Source organism: Ruditapes philippinarum, unplaced genomic scaffold (assembly GCF_026571515.1).
Source record: "Ruditapes philippinarum isolate M1 unplaced genomic scaffold, ASM2657151v2 ctg88_1_1_1_1, whole genome shotgun sequence".
Lineage (NCBI taxonomy): Eukaryota > Metazoa > Mollusca > Bivalvia > Venerida > Veneridae > Ruditapes > Ruditapes philippinarum.
In genome coordinates, this window is record NW_026865440.1 from 277,524 (window position 1) to 299,118 (window position 21,595).

Sequence of the window (21,595 nt, forward strand, 5' to 3'; positions counted from 1 at the left end):
TCGTATGACGTCATTCGCGGGAACCGATTTGAATAGAGTCGTGTACTATATTTAGAACATTTTGTTGACATGATTTCGATATTTTTATTCAAATGATGTTTTTATTTATTTTCATTAATTTTTAGTACTTACATATGATTTTATTGAATATAAAAGTCACTAAATCACCTTTTTCAATATCTTTAAAAAAAGTAATTTATAAAAATATTGGAAGCACATGGGTTCGTAAAGGTCAATCTCGTAATCACGTGGTCAAACATTTTGGCAATATGGCGGCCAAGTGCCGAAATTTTTACCTGTCGGAAACTATTAGGAAGTTTATGTTCATAATAAGATTTTTATTTGTCCATCCTTGGCTTATCAACATATTATATATAGTGTTATCAAGGTATACTTCACTTTACTTCATGGCATGTTCGATGAATGAATACGAGCGTGTCAGATTCCTGGCAACGATTATTGGTCGACTTTCCCTACGGGGTTGTCTCATGTCATAGTATATAAACGGGTACGCTGAAGACCTTAAGCTAGAAAGTCACATGCATAGCGTATTTAAATAAAATCTTACTTGTTTTCATCCGGTTATAACGTCTCCTCTCTAAAAATCTCTGAAAAATGTTTCCTTCATTCTGTCTGTTTTGCCTTGTTTCATCTGAAGAATAATTGAAACATTAACAATTCAATAAAATCAGTTATAAGAATTATGATACCTACTTTCCAAGGCTTGAACCATTGTAATTGAATCTGTGCTATATAATAGAAGTAGCCACTAAAAGTCAACACTTTGATTAGTTGTCGAACTGCACTACGCAGTATTACCAGTTTAGATAGGATAGGATAGGAGAGATGGTCACTTTTCTTAACAACGAAAAACATTGTTTGGACCTAAATAGGGTATTTTGTCACTGTTTGAGGCCTGGCAAAAACCATCAAAACACGTCTATATGAGGGAAAAGGTTAAATAAAAAATCAGTTGTTCAGAAAAAAATAGTGTTATCTTTTTGTTAAAACATCGGCTTTAACAAAGATATAACAACAAAATTAATTCACCTCCATAGGTGACATAGATGAATAAATAAATAAATAAATGAATAAATAAATAAATAAATAAACAAATAAATAATAAATAAATAAATAAATAAATAAATAAATAAATAAATAAAAATAAATAAATAAAATAAATAAATAAAGACAATTTATGGAACTTTGACTTGTGTTCACGTAAAATGATACGGCACTTTAACATTAGACAGTACTTGTCAAATATTGTACATGTACATAAGAAGGTACTCAATCGCCATCTACATTAGTATAATTGTGTAATTTCCTTTTTGGATATTGAAGGAAATATAGACAGTTTGTATACTGGTACTGTCCAACAATATTGATCTGGCACTTCATTAACTTTCGTAAATATCATTGGATAAACACTGGTATCTAACGAATATATTGATATACTTGTAAGCTTCACACATCAGTGCGGTGTGGTGTGTTGGTATAGATCTGAAGTTATCTGGTTCTATTCGTTACCAACACCACGATATGAAGTTTCTTTTTCCCCTTTTTGAAGCGGACAATAATTAATTTGAAACCGTTTTACTACATGTGGTTTAAAGAATCCTTTTAGGTTTTTTATTCACAATTATATTTGTTTCTTTTTATTATATCATTTTTACTAAGAATTAAAGCGCATTTATAATACAAATCAAATAATTAATTAATAAATGGTCGCCCCGCAGTGGCGCGGAACGAGATGCAAAAATTAAACGACAGGAGCGCTCAGCGAAACCAAGCTCATTAGCAGGTGCGCGAAACGAGGTGTATAGAACGGCGGGGTGCGCTCATTAGCTAATTAGTTTAATAAATGAAACGTCGCCCCGCGCCCCTGCTAATAAGCGTGTTTTCGCTCCGCGCCCTGGACATTATAACTTGTTAATTTTCGACTTGTCGCTTGTCAGGGTCGCGCGGCGAAAACATGAATGACACCAATCAGCCACCATAAATTACACAGGTAGCCCCTTAAAGTCGTTAAACAAAATCATGAAATGTCAAATGTGCACTTAGATGAATATGATCATGATGAGGATGTCGCTGATGCTCCTGCTGATTATGATGATCATGGATGATTCTGATAATGTCGAAGATAATGGCGATAATGACGATGATGATGTAGATGATGATGTTAATGATGACAAGGTAAAGGAAAAACACGAGAGGGCCTGCACTGACCAGAATTTTTGTGTAGCCAAATTTACTTCTTGCACCCTATATAACAAAAGTGGTTACAAATTAGCAAAATTCTGTTAGCAACTTGAAAACATTGTTGTCAATGAGCAACATTTCAGGTTAAGACAGAGTGAGCCCTGTATTATTTTAAACATGATGTTCAGTTTCAGAACAGTTTTCGTACATTTCGTACATGTATAAGCATTTATCAGGAGTGAATTCACCGGAAGCTACTTGCACGATGACGTGTAGCTTTTCAAAATGATGATAGCATGACGTCACACTAGTCATTTTTTGGGGTGTCACTTTTTGCAAAGAAGGGATCGTTGTGAAGGTGTGCTACCACTAAATTATCAGATAGTTTTATAGCGTTATTCTCTCATATAAACTGGTATTCATTTGTGTTTGAACGTGCATTGTGCTTGCGTAAATTGTGTGATAAGCATAGATATAAATTGATATTTTAAAAAAAGTTGGATTTTTTTTTTATTCGGGCATCTATATTATTTTTTAAATTTATATATTGTTATAATAATAATGACTAGAATTAAATAAGTTTTGAAAATAAAATCATTTGTGAAATTCATTTTATGAATTCGGTTAATTTCAAAACATAAATGAAAATGGCTTTTTAAAGTTCATTGGTTAATTTACAAACAAATAAAAGTTCATTTTAGCTCGACTTTTTAAAAAAAAGTAGAGGTATTGCTATAATCGCGGCGGCGTTGCAGTCGCAAACTTGTACCTGGATCATACCTTTTTGATTTTTTGGTGTATTGTCTTCATACTTGGCCACAACAACAAGACCTTTCAGTAGACCACACTAACCTTGACCTTCATCCATAAATGACCTTGACCTTCAAGGTTAAAAGTCCAAATTTTGCTTGTTCATGCTGTTATTTGCTGTAACTTTATTATTTTTGAATGGATTGTCTTAAAACTTGAACATAATAATCTTCAAGGATATCCCTGAAAAATAACCAGACAGACCTTGACCTTCAATCATAAATGACCTTGACTTTGAAGGTCAAATTATTGAAATGTTCATTTTGTTGTATATGTCTTTCAGGTGGGTTGAAGGTGTGCATACCATATATTTACTGCTTAATTTGTTATTACGTTACTCTCTTTTTTGTTATCGAACAACATATTACATTTTCGCTACAAGTTTGTGTCACAAACTTCTCCCACAGTTTTTGAGCAAACATATTCAGATTTGGAATATGTCTTGCAAATGGGATGAAGATGTACAAGACTCATTTATTTTCACTCTGTTTTGTAATTTACATTACGCCATTTCCGTTACCATATAACATAATAAAATTGCTGTGTAAGTTTGTGTCGCCAACTACCCATACAGGTTTTCATCACTCATTTTAAAATTTAATTTGTACGTAAAGATGTGCAAGACACATATATTTTCGTCGACCTGTTTCGAACATATTTTCTGGTATTTCCGTCACTATATAAAATAATATAGATGCTGTGTAAGTTTGTTTCGCAATTTTTTTTTTCATGTTTTGAGAAAACATTTTCAAATTAAATTGTATTCCGTTTAGATGGTTTCAAGATGTACAAGACACATTGTTTTGTCGGTCTGTTTGTAATTTTCTTTGCGATTTAGTCAACTCCATGTAAGTTGGTCATAGTGTTAACTATCAATTTGTTGGCAGGGGTAATAAAGTCACATTAAATAACAGTTCTATTTACATTTAAAGGCACATCTATTGCCGGCTTAAACGTTATTACATTGTAATGTACAAAAGAAGATTGTGTTGTTAGTGCTAAAAAGATTAAATAAAGTGCTAAAGAAAGAAGGAAATAGACTATGAATGTGTATAGATAGGTTAGATGTAAGAGGTTGGAAGGTTCATTATGATTTGTTAAAATAAAAATACATCACCTATAAAATTTGTTATAGATTGATCAAGTACTTTTACATTTTTAATGTTGAATATTGATATGTAAATGTATTTCTTGTATGTTCATAAAATAAGACTGAAATAAGCTTAATAAAATTTATTTTTTAAACTTATCATTCTTTTCATTACGAATAATACAATTGTGTTCACGCAGCATTGATTATAATATCATATTTTAAACAAAAATAAAATAAAAATAGTCAGTAATTGACAGAGTTATTGCCCCCTCCCCCTTGATTTTCAGTGGAAATTGGCTAATCATTGGTACCTTTTGAGACAGGCGTTTTTTAGATATTTCATTGTGGCATTTCTTTGACAATGTATCCAGTCAAATCTGGTGCCCGAAGAAATAGAACGTTCTATATGTTTCATGTGGCAAACTTTAAACAAATTATCTCCAGTGCAATCAACAGTACCTGTTGAGATAGACGTTCAGTATATTTCATTTTGGCAATTTCCATTGATAATATCTCATGCCAGATCTGGTTACATGTTAGAGGAGAATATGCGTTGCTTGTTGTTTATATGTGGCAATCTTTTACAAAGGTTCTCCAGTTCAAATATGTGCCTGAAAATATTAGAAATTTAGAGATACTTTTATTTGGCAATCTTTGAAAAATATCTGCCAGCCAAATCTGTACATGTACAGATATGTATTTTCTTGAATATTTTATGTGACAATGTTAGACTATAGTCTCCAGGCAAACCTCGGTGCCCCCTTAAGAGATAGATGTTCTAGATATTTTAATGTGCAATCTTTGATATTTCATTTAGCATATTAGACACTGTCTCCCCTTTTCAAAATCTGGTACATATAGAGATATAGCATTCATAAATATTCACAATTAGCAATCATCTTATGGACAAATTTCTGCAAGCCAAATTTCTCGGTACAATTATAGAGGATATACCGGGTTCTTGATATTCACGTGGCCAAATTTCATTGACAATGTCTCTAGTCAAACCATTATGCCTTTAGAGATAGGCCGTTCTAGATATTTTCACGTCTTGCAATTTTTGACAATGTTCTCCAGCAAAAACTTCTCGGCACATTATAAAGAATATGGGGCTCTTCTTTTATTTCAACGTGACCCAATCTTTGACAATGTCTTCAGGTAAGGTTTCTAGATATTTTATTGCGGCAATCTTTGGAATATCTCAATCGAAAAATTTAAAAATATGTAGAGATTTTGCGTTCTCAATATTTAAAGTGGCAATCTTTTGACAATATCTTCTTGTCAAATCTGGTTACAAAACCTGTAGAGATAATAGTTCTAAAATATTTCATATGGCAAAAATTTGACAAAAATTCTTCCATGCCCCAATATCTTTGACGTGAACCTGTTAGGGATAAGACGTTCTCTATTTATTTTTTATGAGCCCAATTTTGATTTAATGTCTCAAAGCAAAAAAATCTAGTTATGTGTAAAAAGATTATGCGTTCTTTATGTTTTATGTGTCTTAGGGAAATGTATTTCCAGCCTAAATATGCTAAACCTTTGAGTTTTAAAGATATAACAAATGTGACAATCGTTGGCAATAACTCCTGGTTTAAATTTAGAGAATACGCCTTCTTGATATTTTATTTTGGCAAATCAAATTGACAGTGTCTCCTCTTCAAATATGGGTTTCTTTTTAAAAACAATGCATTTCTAGATATCTTATGTTCAACCATTGACAATATCACCAAGCCAAATCTTAATACATGTAGAAATAGGCGATCTAGATATTTCATGTGGCAATATTTTGGATTTTATCGTCACTGAAATGTTGTACATAATTATGGACATTAAACGCTCCAGGTATTTCATGTGGCAATCTTTTGACAAAATGTCTTCAGGCAAATCTCGCACTTTTTGAGCAATGTTCTAGATATTTCATGCGGCAAATTGTGTTTAAATATCTTCCAAAGAAATCTAGGAACATGTAGAGATATGCGTTATTTCAATTTGACAATATTTGACGATATTCTCAGACCAAATCAAGTTACGTGTAGAGAGAGTCGATCAGATATTTTCATGTGGAAATCTTTGACAATGTCTTCCAGTCAAACCTTGTGCCTAAATAGAAAGGCGTTTCTAGATATTTCAATGTGGGCTATCTTTGGTCAATGACTGTGCAGTTAAGACTGGTATATTTAGAGATACGCCTTCTTGAATTTGATGTGGGCAATCTTTGAAGCTGTCTCCCAGTGAAATTTGGTTTCTTTAAAAAACATGCATTCTATTTTTTTTATTGTTGCAATCAGTTCTCAAGCCAAATCTAGTACATGTAGAAATAGGTGATCTAGTAATTTGATGTGGCAATCTTTGGCAATGTTTCCAGTCAAACCTTGTGCCTTTAGATAGATAGTGTTGCATATATTTCATGTGGCAATTTCTGACAGTAATTCCAGCCAAATCTGATTTTCCTTTTAGACAGGCCTTCTAGATATTTTATGTGTTAGTCTTTGACAATGTCTCCAGCCAAATTCTGGGTATATTTTTGAGACTGGCATTATAAATATAACATGTGACATTCTAGATAATGTCTCAAGCGAAATCCGATAAGGGTAGAAGTATGTTTTCTTGATGTTTTTATGTGGCAATCTTTGACAAAGTCTCCTTTCAAATCTAATGTGAAATGTGGTACATATAGAGATTGACTTTCCAGATATTTAGTGTGGCAATCTTTGACAATGTCTCCGGGCACATCTGACATCTTTTCAGGTAGGCGTTTCCGATAATAAATGTGGCAGTCTTTGCAATATCTCCTGTGAAATCTAAAACATGTAGAGATATGCAGTCTTGATATTTAATGTGTCAATCTTTGACAATATATCTAGACAAATCAGGTACCTGTAAAGATAGCAGTTGTATAGATTAAATGTGGCAATCTTTGCCAATATCTCCAGGCAAATCAGCAACCTTTTGAGGCAGGCGTTCCCGATAATGAATGTGGCAATCTTTGAAATATCTCAAGTGAAATCTAGAATATGTAGAGATATACAGTCTTGATATTTAATGTTTCAATCTTTGACAATATACATTATGTATCTAGACAAATCAGGTACCTGTAAAGATAGCACTTGTATAATATTTGATGTGGCAATCTTTGGCAATCTCTCTAACCAAATCGGGTACATATTGAGATATGCGTTCTTGATATTTCATGTGGCAATCTTTGACGATGACTCCAGTAAAACTTGGTGCCTTTAGAGATTTGCGTTTTTCTTGATATTTTCATGTGGCAATCTTTTGACAATGATCTCTTAATCAAATCTGGTTCATATAGAGAATTGCGTTCTTGATATTTCATGTAGCAATCTTTGACAATGTCTCTAGTCAAGCATGATGCCTTTAGAGATAAGCGTTATAAATATTTCATGTAGTAATCTTTGACAATGTCTCCTTTCAAATCAGGTACACATATGCGTTCCAGATATTTCATGAAGCAATCTTTTATAAGGTCTCTAGTCAAACATGATGCCTTTAGAGATAGGCGTTCTAGATATTTCTTGTGGCAATCTTTGACAATGTCTCTAGTCAAACCTGATGCCTTAAGAGATAGGTGTTTTAGTTTTTTCATGTGGCAATCTATGACAATGTCTTCAGTCAAATCTGGTACTTGTATGGACTATTGTTTTAGACATAACTTGTGGAAACTTTTAAAAATGTCCCCAGTACAATGTGGTACATTTACAGATATGCCTTTCTGATATCTAATATCTTTGACAGTGTCTAGAGTCAAATAATATGCCTTTTGAAAAATGCATTCTATATATTTCATGTCGCAATCTTTGACAATGTCTCCAGCCAAATCCTGGTACATACAGAGATATGCGTTGATGATATTTCATGTGGCAATCTTTGACAAAGTCTCCTTCCAAATCTGGTACATATAGAGATATGTTTTCTTGATATTTTATGTGGCAAACTTTGACAATGTATCCAGCCAAATCTGGTACATATAGAGATATTCGTTCAAGATATTCCATGTTGCAACCTTTGACAATGTTTCCTTTCAAACCTGGTGCATATAGTGATAGGCGGTCTTGCTATTTCATGTAATAATCTTTGACAAAGTTTTGAGCCAAATCTGGTACCTGTAAAGACTGGCGCATTAGATATAACATGTAGCCATCTAGAAAAATGTCTCAAGACAATGCCGGTGCATGTGGAGGAATGTGTTCTTGAGGCAATGTTTGGCTATGTTTCAAGCAAAATTTGTTTCCCGTACAGATTAGAGTTGTACATATTTCATTAGGTATTCTTTGAACAGTTTATCGCAAAGTAAAAAATTTGGGGCACATAAAAGAGATTGAAGTTTCCAAATTTTTTCATTTTGGGCAATTTTTAAACAATTTTTTCAAAGGGCAAATTTTGGTACCTGTTTTGAATATTTTTTTTAAAACATAACTTGTGCAATTTTTTGACAATGTTTTCCTTTCCAATCTGGTACATTTTTAGATATGCGTTTCTTGTATTGTATGTGGCAATCTTTGACAGTGTCTCCAGTCACATATGTTGCCTTTTGTAATATGCATTCTAGATATATCATGTAGCAATCTTTGACAATGTCTCCAGCCAAATTTCGTACATACAGAGATAGGCGTTCTATACATTTCATGTGGCAATCCTTTTAAATCTGGTACATATAGATATATGCGCTCTTAACATTTCATGTAGCAACCTTTGACAATGTCACTAGTCAAACATAATGCCTTTAGAGATAGGTGTTCTAGGTATTCCATGTAGCAATCTTTGACAATGTCCCCAGCCAAATCTGGTACATATATCGATAGACGTTCTAGATATTTCATGTGGCATTCTTTGATAGTGTATCCAGCCAAATCTGGTATATATGGAGATAGGAGTTCTAGATATTTCATGTAGCAATATTTGACAATGTCTCCTATCGAATCTGGTAATATAGGGATATGCATTCTAGATATTTCATGTGGCAATCTTTGACAATGTCTTCTTTCAAATCTGGTGCAAATAGAGATAGGCGGTCTTGATATTTCACGAAGCAATCTTTGACAATGTTTCGAGCCAAGACTGGAACCTGTAAAGACTGATGTTTTAGATATAACATATAGCCATGTAGATAATGCCTCAAGCCTAATCAGGTACACGGAGAGGTATGTGTTCTTGATATTTCTATGTGGCAATGGTTGTCTATGCTCCCAACCAAATCTGGTTCCCTTACGCATTGGAGTCCTAGATGTTTCATTTGACATTATTTGACAGTGTCGCTAGTGAAATTTGGTACATATAGATGTTGAAGTTCCAGGTATTCCATGTGGCAATCTTCCACAATATCTCCAGCCAAATCTGGTTCTTTTTTAGGGGCAGCGTTCTAGATATTTCATATGTCAAATCTGGTACCTGTATAGGCTTTTGTTTTAGACATAAAATGTGGCATTCGTTGACAATGTCTCCTAATTTCAAAGAAAGATTGTCACAATTTATGTCTAAAACAATAGTCCATACATGTACCACATTTGACAAAAGACATTGCCAAAGATTTCAACATAAAATATCTAGAACGCCTATCTGTATATGTACCAGATTTGGCTGGAGACATTGTCAAACATTGCTACATGAAATATCAAGAACGCAAATCTCTATATGTACCAGGTTTGATAGGAGACATTGTTAAAGATTGCCACATGAAATATCTAGAACGCATATCTCTATATTTACCAGATTTGGCTGGAGACATTGTCAAAGAATGCTACATGAAATATCATGAACGCATATCTCTATATGTACCAGATTTTGCTGGAAACATTGTCAAATATTGCAACGTGAAATATCTAGAACGCCTATCTCTAAAGGCATCATGTTTGACTAGAAACATTGTCAATGATTGCCACATGAAATATCTAGAACGCAAATCTCTATATGTTCCAGATTTGGCTGGAGACATTGTCAAAGATTGCTACATTAAAAATATCATGAACGCAAATCTCTATATGTACCAGATTTGGCTGGAGACATTGTCAAAGATTGCTACATTAAAAATATCATGAACGCATATCTCTATATGTACCAGATTTGATAGGAGACAATGCCAAAGATTGCCACATGAAATATCTAGAACGCCTATCTCTCTAAAGGCATCATGTTTGACTAGAGACATTGTCAATGATTGCCACGTGAATTATCAAGAACGCATATATCTATACGTACCAGATTTGGCTTGAGACACTATCAAAGATTGCCACATGAAATATCTAGAACGCCATCGATATACGTACCAGATTTGGCTAGAGGCATTGTGAAAGATTGCCAGATGAAATATCAATAGTGCAAATATCCAGCCAAATCTGGTACATTTTGAAATATGCTTTCTTGATATTTCATGTTGCAACATTTGACGATATCTCCAGTTAAAACTTGGTGCCTTTACAGAAAGACGTTCTAGATATTTTATGTGGCATTTTGTGACAATGTCCCCAGCCAAATCTGGTACCTATATGGACTATTGTTTTAGACATCACTTGTGGCAATCTATGACAATGTCTCCAGTCCGGTCTGGTAATTTACAGATATACCTTTCTGATATTTTATGTCGCAATCTTTGACAGTGTCTCCAGTCAAATATGTTGACTTTCGAAAAATGCATATTAGATATTTCATGCAGCAATCTTTGACAATGTCTCCAGACAAATCTGGTACCTGTATGAACTATTGTTTTAAACATAACTTGTGGCAATCTTTGACAATGTTTCTAGTCCGATCTGGTACATTTACAGACAAGCTTTTCTGATATTTTATATTGCAATGTTTGACAATGTCTTCAGACAAATCTGGTACCTGTATGAACTATTGTTTTAAACATAATTTGTGACAATCTTCGACAATGTCTCCAGTCCGATCTGGTACATTTACAGACAAGCATTTCTGACATTTCACGTAGCAATCTTTGACAATATCTGTAGACAAATCAGCTGTATATATTTAATGTGGCAATCTTTGATAATGTCTCCAACCAAATCTGGTACATATAAAGATATGCGTTCATGACATTTCATGTAGCAATCTATGACAATTTCACTAGTCAAACCATGTGCCTTAAGAGATATGCGTCTAGATATTTCACGTAGCAATCTTTGACACTATCTCCAGTCAAATCTGTTTGATTTAGAGTTATGCGTTATTGATGTTTCATTTGGCAATCTTTGACAATGTCTACAGCCAAATCTGGTACATGTCGAAATTGGAGTTGTAGATAGTTCATTAGGCAATCTTTGACAATGTCTCCTTTCAAATCTGTTACATTTGATGCATGTAGAAATTGATGTTTCAGTTATTTTATTTGGTAATCTACGACAATGTCTCCATCCAAATCTGGTACCTGTAAATGTATGCGTTAAAGATATTTCATGTGGCAATCTTCGACAATGTCCACAGCCTATTCTGGGACTTGTAGAGATTGGCGTTGTAGATTTTTCATATGGCAATCTTTGACAATGTATCTAGCAAAATCTGGTACCTTTTGAAGTTAGCGTTTTAGATAAATCTAGAACGCCTGCCTAAAAAGGAACCAGATTTGGCTGCAGACATTTTCAGCAATTGCGACATGAAATATCGAGAACGCCTATCTCCAACGGCACTAGATTTGACTGGAGACATTATCAAAGATTGCCACATTTAATATCTAGAATGATATCTTATCATAGATTGCTCATGAAATATATAGAACGACTATATCCACAGGCACCAGATTTGGATGGAGACATTGTCAAAGATTGTCACATGTAATATCTAGAACACCTGCCTAAAAAGGAACCAGATTTGGAAGGAGATATTGTCAAAGATTGCAACATAAAATATCTAACCCCTTAACCCTTTTACCTGTTTTTTTTTTTTCTTAATTTATAAAATGAAAATAACGCGATTTCATATTTCAAACAAAAATGCAATAAAATAATTAAAAAAAATAAAACTGCGTGGGTAATTTGATATAGATATAGATTGATATAGATCAGTTTGATATGCATACCACTCACTGTGGTATTTGACATTATTACCCCTCACTTTTTTCGTAATGTTAATTTCCCATAAGCCTCTGGGAGTTATTGCATGTTACTGTTAATGCAAGTGTACCACGTGACTAAGAATTTTGTACTGTTACATAGGTAACAGTATTTTTTAACAGTATAAAATCTGGTCACGTGGTATATTTTCTAAATAAAATGAAATAAAATGGCCGCCATTTTTTTCTCGATTCATTCTTTTTTTTCGACGATAGGGCATCGCCGAAGAAACTATTACTCTCATAAAATTTAGTTCTCTGCACCCTAGAGTTCCTTTCGCGTATAAAAATATTTTTTTGTTGAATAGTCAAAAGGAAACATCCGTTTTCAACGGAAGTAATTGTAAAGTGAATAATTTTGTGTCAAACTGGAACATGCAGACGATTAAAGCATGCAAAAAGGATTATTTAAGAATTTTAACCAGTGAAACGTTACAGATAGAGTTGTTGGACAGACATCTGTAGGATATTATCGTTATTTTCTCAAAAAGCATGCGAAGAATATTTTGGAAGCAGAAGGATCAGATTTCACAGAGCATAACCTTATAAATGGGTTAGTGTTTTGTTTTATAAATAAAACACCGCTTATTTTATGTTTATGACTGGTAGATATCATCGCTTGCCTAACGAATTAAAGAAAAACAGCTTCTCAAGTAGGCTTACAGTACACTTAAAACTTGCAATTTTAAGGTAAGGACAGTTTAGTTATTGCTTCTCTTGGTTTATTTTTGTTACAGACAAAGTCAGATCATCACAGTATTTGTTCAGGGTAATAAAATAAATAACACATGGGTTTGTGGGTTACAGTAAAAATATCGGCTACGCCTCGGGTAACAGTATTTTCCTCATGATGATATTTTTACTGTTACCCACAAACCCATGTGTTATTTATATATTATTACCCTTCACTTTTTCCGTAATGCTAATTTCCCATAGGCCTCTGGGAGTTATTTTTACTGTTATTGCAAGTATACCACGTGACTAAGAATTTTGTACTGTTACATAGGTAACAGTATTTTTTTAGAGGTCACATGGTCTATTTCCTAAATAAAATGAAATAAAATGGCCGCCATTTTTTCTCTCGATTCATTCTTATATTCAACGTTAAACCCCGATAGGACATCAATTTCTACTCTGGAGTCACTATGACACTCATAAAATTTAGTTGTTTGCACCCTGGTGTGCTTTTCGCGTATAAAATATCTTTTTGTTGAATTGTCAAACAGTGAACATCCGTTTTCAACGGAAGTAATTGCAATGTAAATAATTATGTGTCAAACTGGACATAGGATATCATCGTTATTTGTCAAAAACCATGCTAAGAATATTCTGGATTCAGATTTCACAGATCATAACCGTGTAAATGGGTTAGTGTTTTGTTTCCTAAATAAAACCTAGCTTATTGTATGTTTATGATATCATCACTTCCTTAAAGAATAAAACAAAAAGAAAACTTCTCAAGTAGGCCTACAGTAAAGTACACTTAAAACTTAAAAGGTAAGGACAGTTTAGTTATTGTTACTCTTGGTTTATTTTTGTTACAGTTAGATTTAGTTGACAATTTTAGATCATCTCAGTATTTTTGTTCGGGGTGATAAAATAAATAACACATGGGTTTGTGAGTAACAGTAAAATATCATCCTTCGTAAAAATACTGTTACCCGAGGCGTAGCCGAGGGTAACAGTATTTTTCCTCGGGATGATATTTTTACTGTTACCCACAAGCCCATGTTTTATTTATATACTGACACATGTATCAACTAACAATAATGAAAATAACATAATAATTAAGGTGCTATTCAATAATGTGGTGCACAGGTACGATTTAATTATTTCGAAATCAATACCATTATTACAATTTTGAGATAGATAAGGAACTTTAGATAAATTATAGTACATAACATAACTCTTAAATAATTAGTCGAACATAGTCATCGAACAGTTCAATCTTTATTGTATAATACAAAATATATCTTCCATTAAGTTAATAGTTATGATTTGTTATTATCATGTATTTGTCATATTGTATTATGACACTATCCCCTTATTTTTAGAGTTAACGAGTACAGTTATGATAGACATCATTATAATAAGTTTAAGTGGGCCGATGTAGTAAATGGCTCATTTGATTGGTGATAAAATGTCTTGATGCCGAAATGACTAGAAATCGGATAATTTAGTGGTGCCATACCTTTGCAAGGATCCCGTCGCACCAATTTCAAAAAGGAAATCTCATTTTTGGAGTACTTTTACAGGAGAGTGATATTTATAAAAAAAACTGACATTTAGCGTTAACATTGCGACAATTAACGGTCCTGAATTTTTGTGTGTGACATTCAGCTCTGAAAGTTCAGTATTTACCATCAAGGCGATTGTGACATTTATGACCATCCTTGTGACATTTAGAGGCGTTGCTAGAGCACATTACAAAGTTTGAAACAGACATCTGTGGTCATGCTATTTTGTTAGTACTTCAACGTTTACTGGAGTGTTAAATGTATAAAAAAAACTAATTACGATATTTAGCGTTGATTTTGCGACATTAAGGTAAGATCTCCATAATGCATTACCTCCGCCTTAAAGAGTATTCATATTGGCTAGAATTACTGTCAATTGCATTGAAACTGTGGGAGATGAGTTTAAACCCCAGAAAGGGCAATTATTTTCTTTATTGGGTCGCTGCGCGTGCCAAAGTAATAACTACACAACCACGCTTACTACCAACCGAATTTTCGGCTAAAATAGACATGCATGATCATAGTAAATAGTTCCGTATGTTCGGTAACAATTTAGAAAATCCGTACATTCATTCATTACAGGAGGATTATCATACATTTTGAAATGTACTGGGTATCATGATATCGAAAATTACAGTAAATTTGTGTTGTGTACAAAAATTATATGAATGCGCGACTGAATCGATCACGTGACAGGTCAGCCATGTTTCTTCGATGTAAACAAGCTGTTTTCAACTGCAGACATCCAGAATATTTTGAAGAAATTGTAAGTTATTCAGTAATTTTGTCAGTTACCTTGATTAGCTATATCCTGGATTAGACCCCGGGTCTAAACCAGGAGTATATATTAGGTTCATTCCGTTTTCTTTAGTGTATTAAATACAAGTTTTACTAGGGGGTCTAATCCAGGAGACATTCGGAACTGCCTCGGCTATTATCTATAATAACCTCGGAAACAATACGGATTGAAAGTAGTTCTACCACGTGGTTTCAGATGTAAACAGAAACAGAGATAATGTAAAACGAATGTATATATTTGACATCTAATGTCTGTTTCGGTACTCTTATGCTTGAAAATATGTCTGACAACAATCTGTAACCACTTATGTTCAATTTACGTAAAAGAAGATATCTAGAGGTTTTTTCTATTTTTAGCTCTCTTGACCCCTAAAAGGGGCCTATTGAAATCATATGAGCAAAGTTAGGTGTGACTGTCACAAGGATGCTACAGACCAAATTTGAAGTAAAATAGATAGATAAATACAGAATCCCTAAAGAAAGCCCAACACGGCAAAATTGAAAATGTTGCAGGCTCGGTTTGATTGAGCCTGTTCATGGTTTCAGCGGTTTCAGAGAAGAAGATGATTGTTGACGCATGACGACTGACGCCGGACGCTGGAGTATCCCCCTTTGATACTGATAGCTCACCCTGAGCCTTCGGCTCTGGTGAGCTAATAAAAAAGACATTTTGTGGAATTGACATTTGTGACAAAATATATATAAGAGAGGAGTATCTACCGTTTATACAGGTGGTTAAAAAAACTTGTTTTACTTCCCCTATGTAAGACTAGTCACGTGCTTTAAATGACGTCATTGCCGCGCACCTTTTATGAATGAATTGCATAGTTATGATGACGTCAATGTGCCTTTATATATGAAGCTGTAAATCCATACGCTACTATATGATGCTACCCGAGAAGGTTTTGGACACAGGAATGTTTAAAAAGTGAACAAAGGACAATAACTCCAAAATTAGACAAGACAGAGTAATGGTCTTTTGCACTGCACTTCTATTCAATGAGACAAATAACTCCAAAATTAGACAAGGCTATGTTTGGTTGCTAGCATTGCAGTTCTATCCAATGAGATATATCTACCTACAAAGTTTCATGTTGGTATCTCTTACAGATTTAGACTTATGTCCCGGACAAAAGTTAAAAAGTTAAAGCAAACAAAGGGCAATACTGTAGGCTCCGCTTATTACGAATTTAATGGGACATTTAAATATCGTTTGTAATATCCGAAGTTCGCTTAAATCGAAGTAGCAAAAACATGTGAATTGTTTAGTGGGCAAATTCGCCTTGAAAAAGACATACCTGTCACCGTTGTAATAGGTTTTTTAAGGCAGTTGTAATTTTATGCGATGCATTCTATTAAACAATATAATTATTATGTACATGAATTTAGAAACTTAGGACTTGTGTAATTACCAATCAAACATATTGCCGACATCCAGTGCTGACGAACAAGACGAATCACAGAGTAGACCAGTGACCCCTATGCGGGGCCTCAGACAGTAGACAATGACCCATATTACTAGACAAGACAATTTGTATGCGTATGATTTCAATAGACATTCGGTAAATGTACCGTATGAATACTGTTATATGTTACTAAAAACTTTCACTTAGTGTATTATAACTGGATTTTAAATATTAACTATGACTCGTTTGTGCATGACAATGGCTATAGGTAAACGGACTATTTTTACTTGTATATCGGACTTATTAAATCATGGTACGTTCTACTTTATTTTCAAGCGTTTTTCATGAATACTTATCGAAACCTGTTTAATGGTAGTTTAATACCTTTTAGCCTGCAGAGATACATGTTTTTATGTAGCTACAATTATGCATTGTACAACTATATTTCTTTCATATTAACCTATAAAAAATTATTATGAAATTACGGTCAACCCCTACTATAATAGAGTGTATCGAAATGTTAATTCGTTTGATATGACTAGAAGCGGCAATTTTCAGTTTGATAATCCATTACTTCGATTGAATAATTTTTCGGAAGTTACGCCTGACCAACGTACGTTAAAATAATGATAACTGTCTCAATATCCTTACAATTAACGTGGGAGGATTAATGTCTCGACTAAAGTATCAAAGAATTTATTGACCATATTAATAAATATTGTTTAGTAGGCAGTACAGGAAAACTAAATGTGATGATTTGAGTTACGTTAGCGTTCCCGGTTTTGACGTTTATTATGAAAAAATAGGAAGTCTATCATGAATAAAAAAGTGGAGGAATTGCTCTGCTTGTAAGAAATGATATCTCTAAATATATTAACATAAAAGAATCAGAAAGTAAATTGGCACTATGGTTTACCATTTCGAAAGAATTATGTAATCTAGAAACAGACATACTATGCGCAGTATAATTCTATTTATGCTGTAGATGAGCCTTATGTAGAAATTCAAGATGAACTAAACGTTTTCTCTAGAAATACTGATTCATTATGCTTGTTTGGAGATTTCAATTCTCGAACTAAAAGTCTAAAAGATTATATAACGCTTGATACCGAACTTTTCGAAAGTCAGCATTTAGATGATATCGCCGACGAATATGAGTTTGAAATGAGCAGATTTGATAGTTCTTTATACGTACATAAGTTGCAGGTAAATTGCGACAAAACTTTGAATACATATGGAAGTAAGCTTTCTTAATAACTTATATATACTAAATGGCCGTACTACTAATGACATGCCTGGAAAAGTTACTTGTAAAGGCCTGAGTACAGTTGATTATTTTATTTGTAACTCGAAAATATTCAAGTATGTCACATCTCTACAGGTATGTGATTTTTGCCCGTTATTTTCAGACGTCCATAGTTCGGTTGAACTGAAATTGTCATTTAAGCTAAATAATCTAATCAAAACACAGTGCGACGAGGCTCCGACTGTGAAGCTTTGGGATCAAAAAAGGGCTGATAACTTTATCAATATCATTGATCAAAATAAAATACAAATGTTAAACAGCAGTCTTGATAACATTATAGTAAGTGACGACATCGGTCAAAATGATCTAAATATGTTAGTTAACGAAATATCAACTCTTTTCATCACGTACAGCGTTTGGCTATGAATTAAATTATAATAATACAAATGATACACAAAGCAATAAATCTAATCCCTCATGGTTCGGACCCAAATGTAAGAAAGCTCGAAGAAATTTTCATACTGCTAAATACTTATATAAACTTCGGAAAAACAATGAAACAAAAGAAAATCTTAGAAGAAAAGCAAATATATACAAAAATACAATGAAGAAATTCCATGACAAAAACAAATATTCTAATGTTTACAAGTTAAGGAAAATAAAAGGCAATGACTCTAGAAAATACTGGAAAATTTTAAAAGGCAAAAAGGAAAATAAAACTGAAGCAAATATAACAGATTTATTCAATTATTTCAAAGGAGTAAACTATAGTACAGGTGAAAGCAATGTAGGTGCGAATAATAATAATAATAATAATAATGATAATAATAATAATAGCAATAATTATAATAATAATAATAATAATAATAACTTACTTACTTAATATGCCTATTGATATCAATGAAGTCGTTAAAGCAGTTAATAATCTAAAAAATAACAAAGCGAGTGGTTATGATAACATAGTAAATGAACAGATTAAGGCCTCTCTCTCTTTGATGAAACATGTTTATGTCAAATTATTCAACTAAGTGCTTGATATGGGTTTCATCCCAGAACACTGGACAGTTGGAATCATCAATCCAATCTATAAAAACAAGGGTGATCCTGTTAAACCAGAAACTTATAGACCAATTACATTATTTAGTTGCCTAGGCAAAGTTTTCACAAGCATATTAAATAAAAGAATCACTGGTTATGTAGAGTCAAATGATATTGTTAATAACACACAAGCAGGATTAAGAAAAGGTTTTTCAACCTCAGATAATATATTCATTCTACACCATATCATTCAATATTCAAATAATACCGGAAAAAACTATTTTGCTCATTTATTGATTTAAAACAGGCATTTGATACTGTGTGGAGAAATGGTCTATGGGAAAAATTAATTAATGCTAATATACAAGGTTAAATGTCTGCAGGTTATACAAAATATGTACAAAGGAATTAAATCATGTGTGAAGGTAAATTGTCAACTATCTAACTTTTTTCTCATGTAATATAGGTGTTCGTCAAGGGGAAAATTTATCTCCCTTGCTCTTCTCGATGTATTTGAATGATCTTAAAGATTTTTCAAAATAATAGTAATACACGTGGAACTTTGCTTCATAATGATCAGAATATAAACGAGCTATATACAATTTTTTACAAATCTTTATTCTGTTTATACGCAGATGACACTGTTATTATGGCCGAGACAGCAAAATGACTTAAAAGAAGCGCTTAATACATATGAAAGATATTGCGATATTTGGAAACTTACAGTCAATATTTCTAAAACCAAGATAGTTGTATTTTCAAAAGGGAGACAAAGAAATTATCATTTCACTTATAAAAATGAACAAATCGAAATAGTAAATGAATATAAATATCTCGGCATATTTTTTTCATAGAAGTGGTTCTTTCGCTAAAAACTAAGACACATATTGCAGAACAAGCTACAAGATCGATGTACAGCCTGATAAGAAATTCAAATAGATTAAATTTACCAATTGACTTACAAATTGAACTTTTTAATAAAACTGTTAAACCAATATTACTTTATGGTTCTGAAATCTGGGGATACGGTAATCTTGACGTTATTGAACGCGTACAACTCAAATTTTTAAAACATATCCTTAAACTTAAACGTTCGACGGCCAGTAATTTCATATACGGTGAAACGGGATGCATGCCATTGTCTATAGATATCGGAGAAAGAATAGTTTCATTTTGGGCGCGTCTCCTTCAGAACGAAAATGGTTTAATACCAAATAAATTATCATACTTTGTGTATCGTCATATGCTAAGAAATACAGTAGATATTAATGATAATGATTTTGAACGTAATTATCCGTGGATTTATAATTTAAAATCAATACTAATAAAATGCGGTATCAACAATGTTTGGATTGATCATAATTTTCCCGGTACCAAATGGTTAAAATTAACAGTAAAACAAAAGCTAAAAGATGTTTTCTTAAATGAATGGTATTCAAAGATAAATGAATCGAGCAATAGTTCTTTTTACAAAATTTTTAAAAAATCTTTTGGAATAGAACCTTAGCTTTCGTACTCCCAAAATGCAATGATTTTTGATTATGTCAAATTCAGAACAAGAAACCATAGATTACCAGTTGAAACTGGAAATTGGTCAAATATACCTGTCAATGAAAGAATGTGCATTTATTGTAGAAATATAATCGGTGATGAGTTTCATTATCTTTTCGAATGTAATAGATTTTTCTAATGAAAGAAGACAATTTATTAAAACCATATTTTTATAGACGTCCTAATATGTATAAATTAGAACAACTTTTTACAATGAAAGATTCGCCTGCATTTTATAAACTATGCAAATTCTTAATGATTTTTATAAAGAAATGTAAGAATGTAATCAAATATTTATTTTTCATTTTAAAAGTCAGTTGTTATTTTGTAATGTTCTGAGATATAGTTTTTTTTTAATGATATTCACTTACCACTTTCTTTACTATACAGCAAAGGTCCTTTTTACCTCACATATACTTTTTTTCATTTCTCATAAGACTAAGTTTTTGCTGTACTTTTATAGTATTAAACGATTAATCACTGGTTTATTTCATGAATCATCTTTTCATTTCAAAATTTGCTTTTTTAGAAATAAGTTACAAGTTATAGTAAATAAGCATTTTTGTATGGAAATTAAAATATTACTTTAATTTATTTTACAAACTTTTATGACAAATTATATCACAATTTATAGCTACATTCTCCTAGTAATAAATATCTTACATTCTGTTCAAGCAGTATTTAAATGTTTGTAAAATTCAAGGTTTTGCTTTTTTCTTAATAAGTTAAAAATAATTAAAAATTGTTTCCTAAGCAAAATATGCATATAATTTTAATAATATGTAATAGATATGTTGATATTGTTTAGTAATTATATTCTGATCTCAATTTGTATAAATGCCTCGTTAAATATTTTGACATTATCCTCATATTACATGTTGTATGCATGTTTGAGTGAATAAAAGATGTGTTGTTGTTGTTGTTGTTGTTATAAAATGATTACTATTTCAACTATTTTGCTATTTGTTTTGTTATCATTTGGTTAATTTTCATACATAGAATCGATAATTTGGTAATTATCGGGTATTTACGGTTACTTTTCTAACAAGGGTGCGAAAAACAAGTAGGAAATTATGTTGTGAGAACATTTTATCAAAATTCTTATTTCCTGAAGCCATAACTTAACTGTGCAATAACTCAATTGAC

General features: G+C 32.5%; 1 protein-coding gene across 1 annotated transcript in view; it reads right to left on the reverse strand.

Moving 5' to 3' along the window:
- LOC132729007 (uncharacterized) overlaps positions 1–21,595 on the reverse strand; it is a 94,864-nt gene that overhangs the window by 37,721 nt on the left and 35,548 nt on the right. The window contains exon 5 of the mRNA XM_060714731.1: positions 569–652. Coding sequence (XP_060570714.1) covers positions 569–652 — 84 coding nt within the window. The remainder of the gene's footprint in view (positions 1–568; positions 653–21,595) is intronic.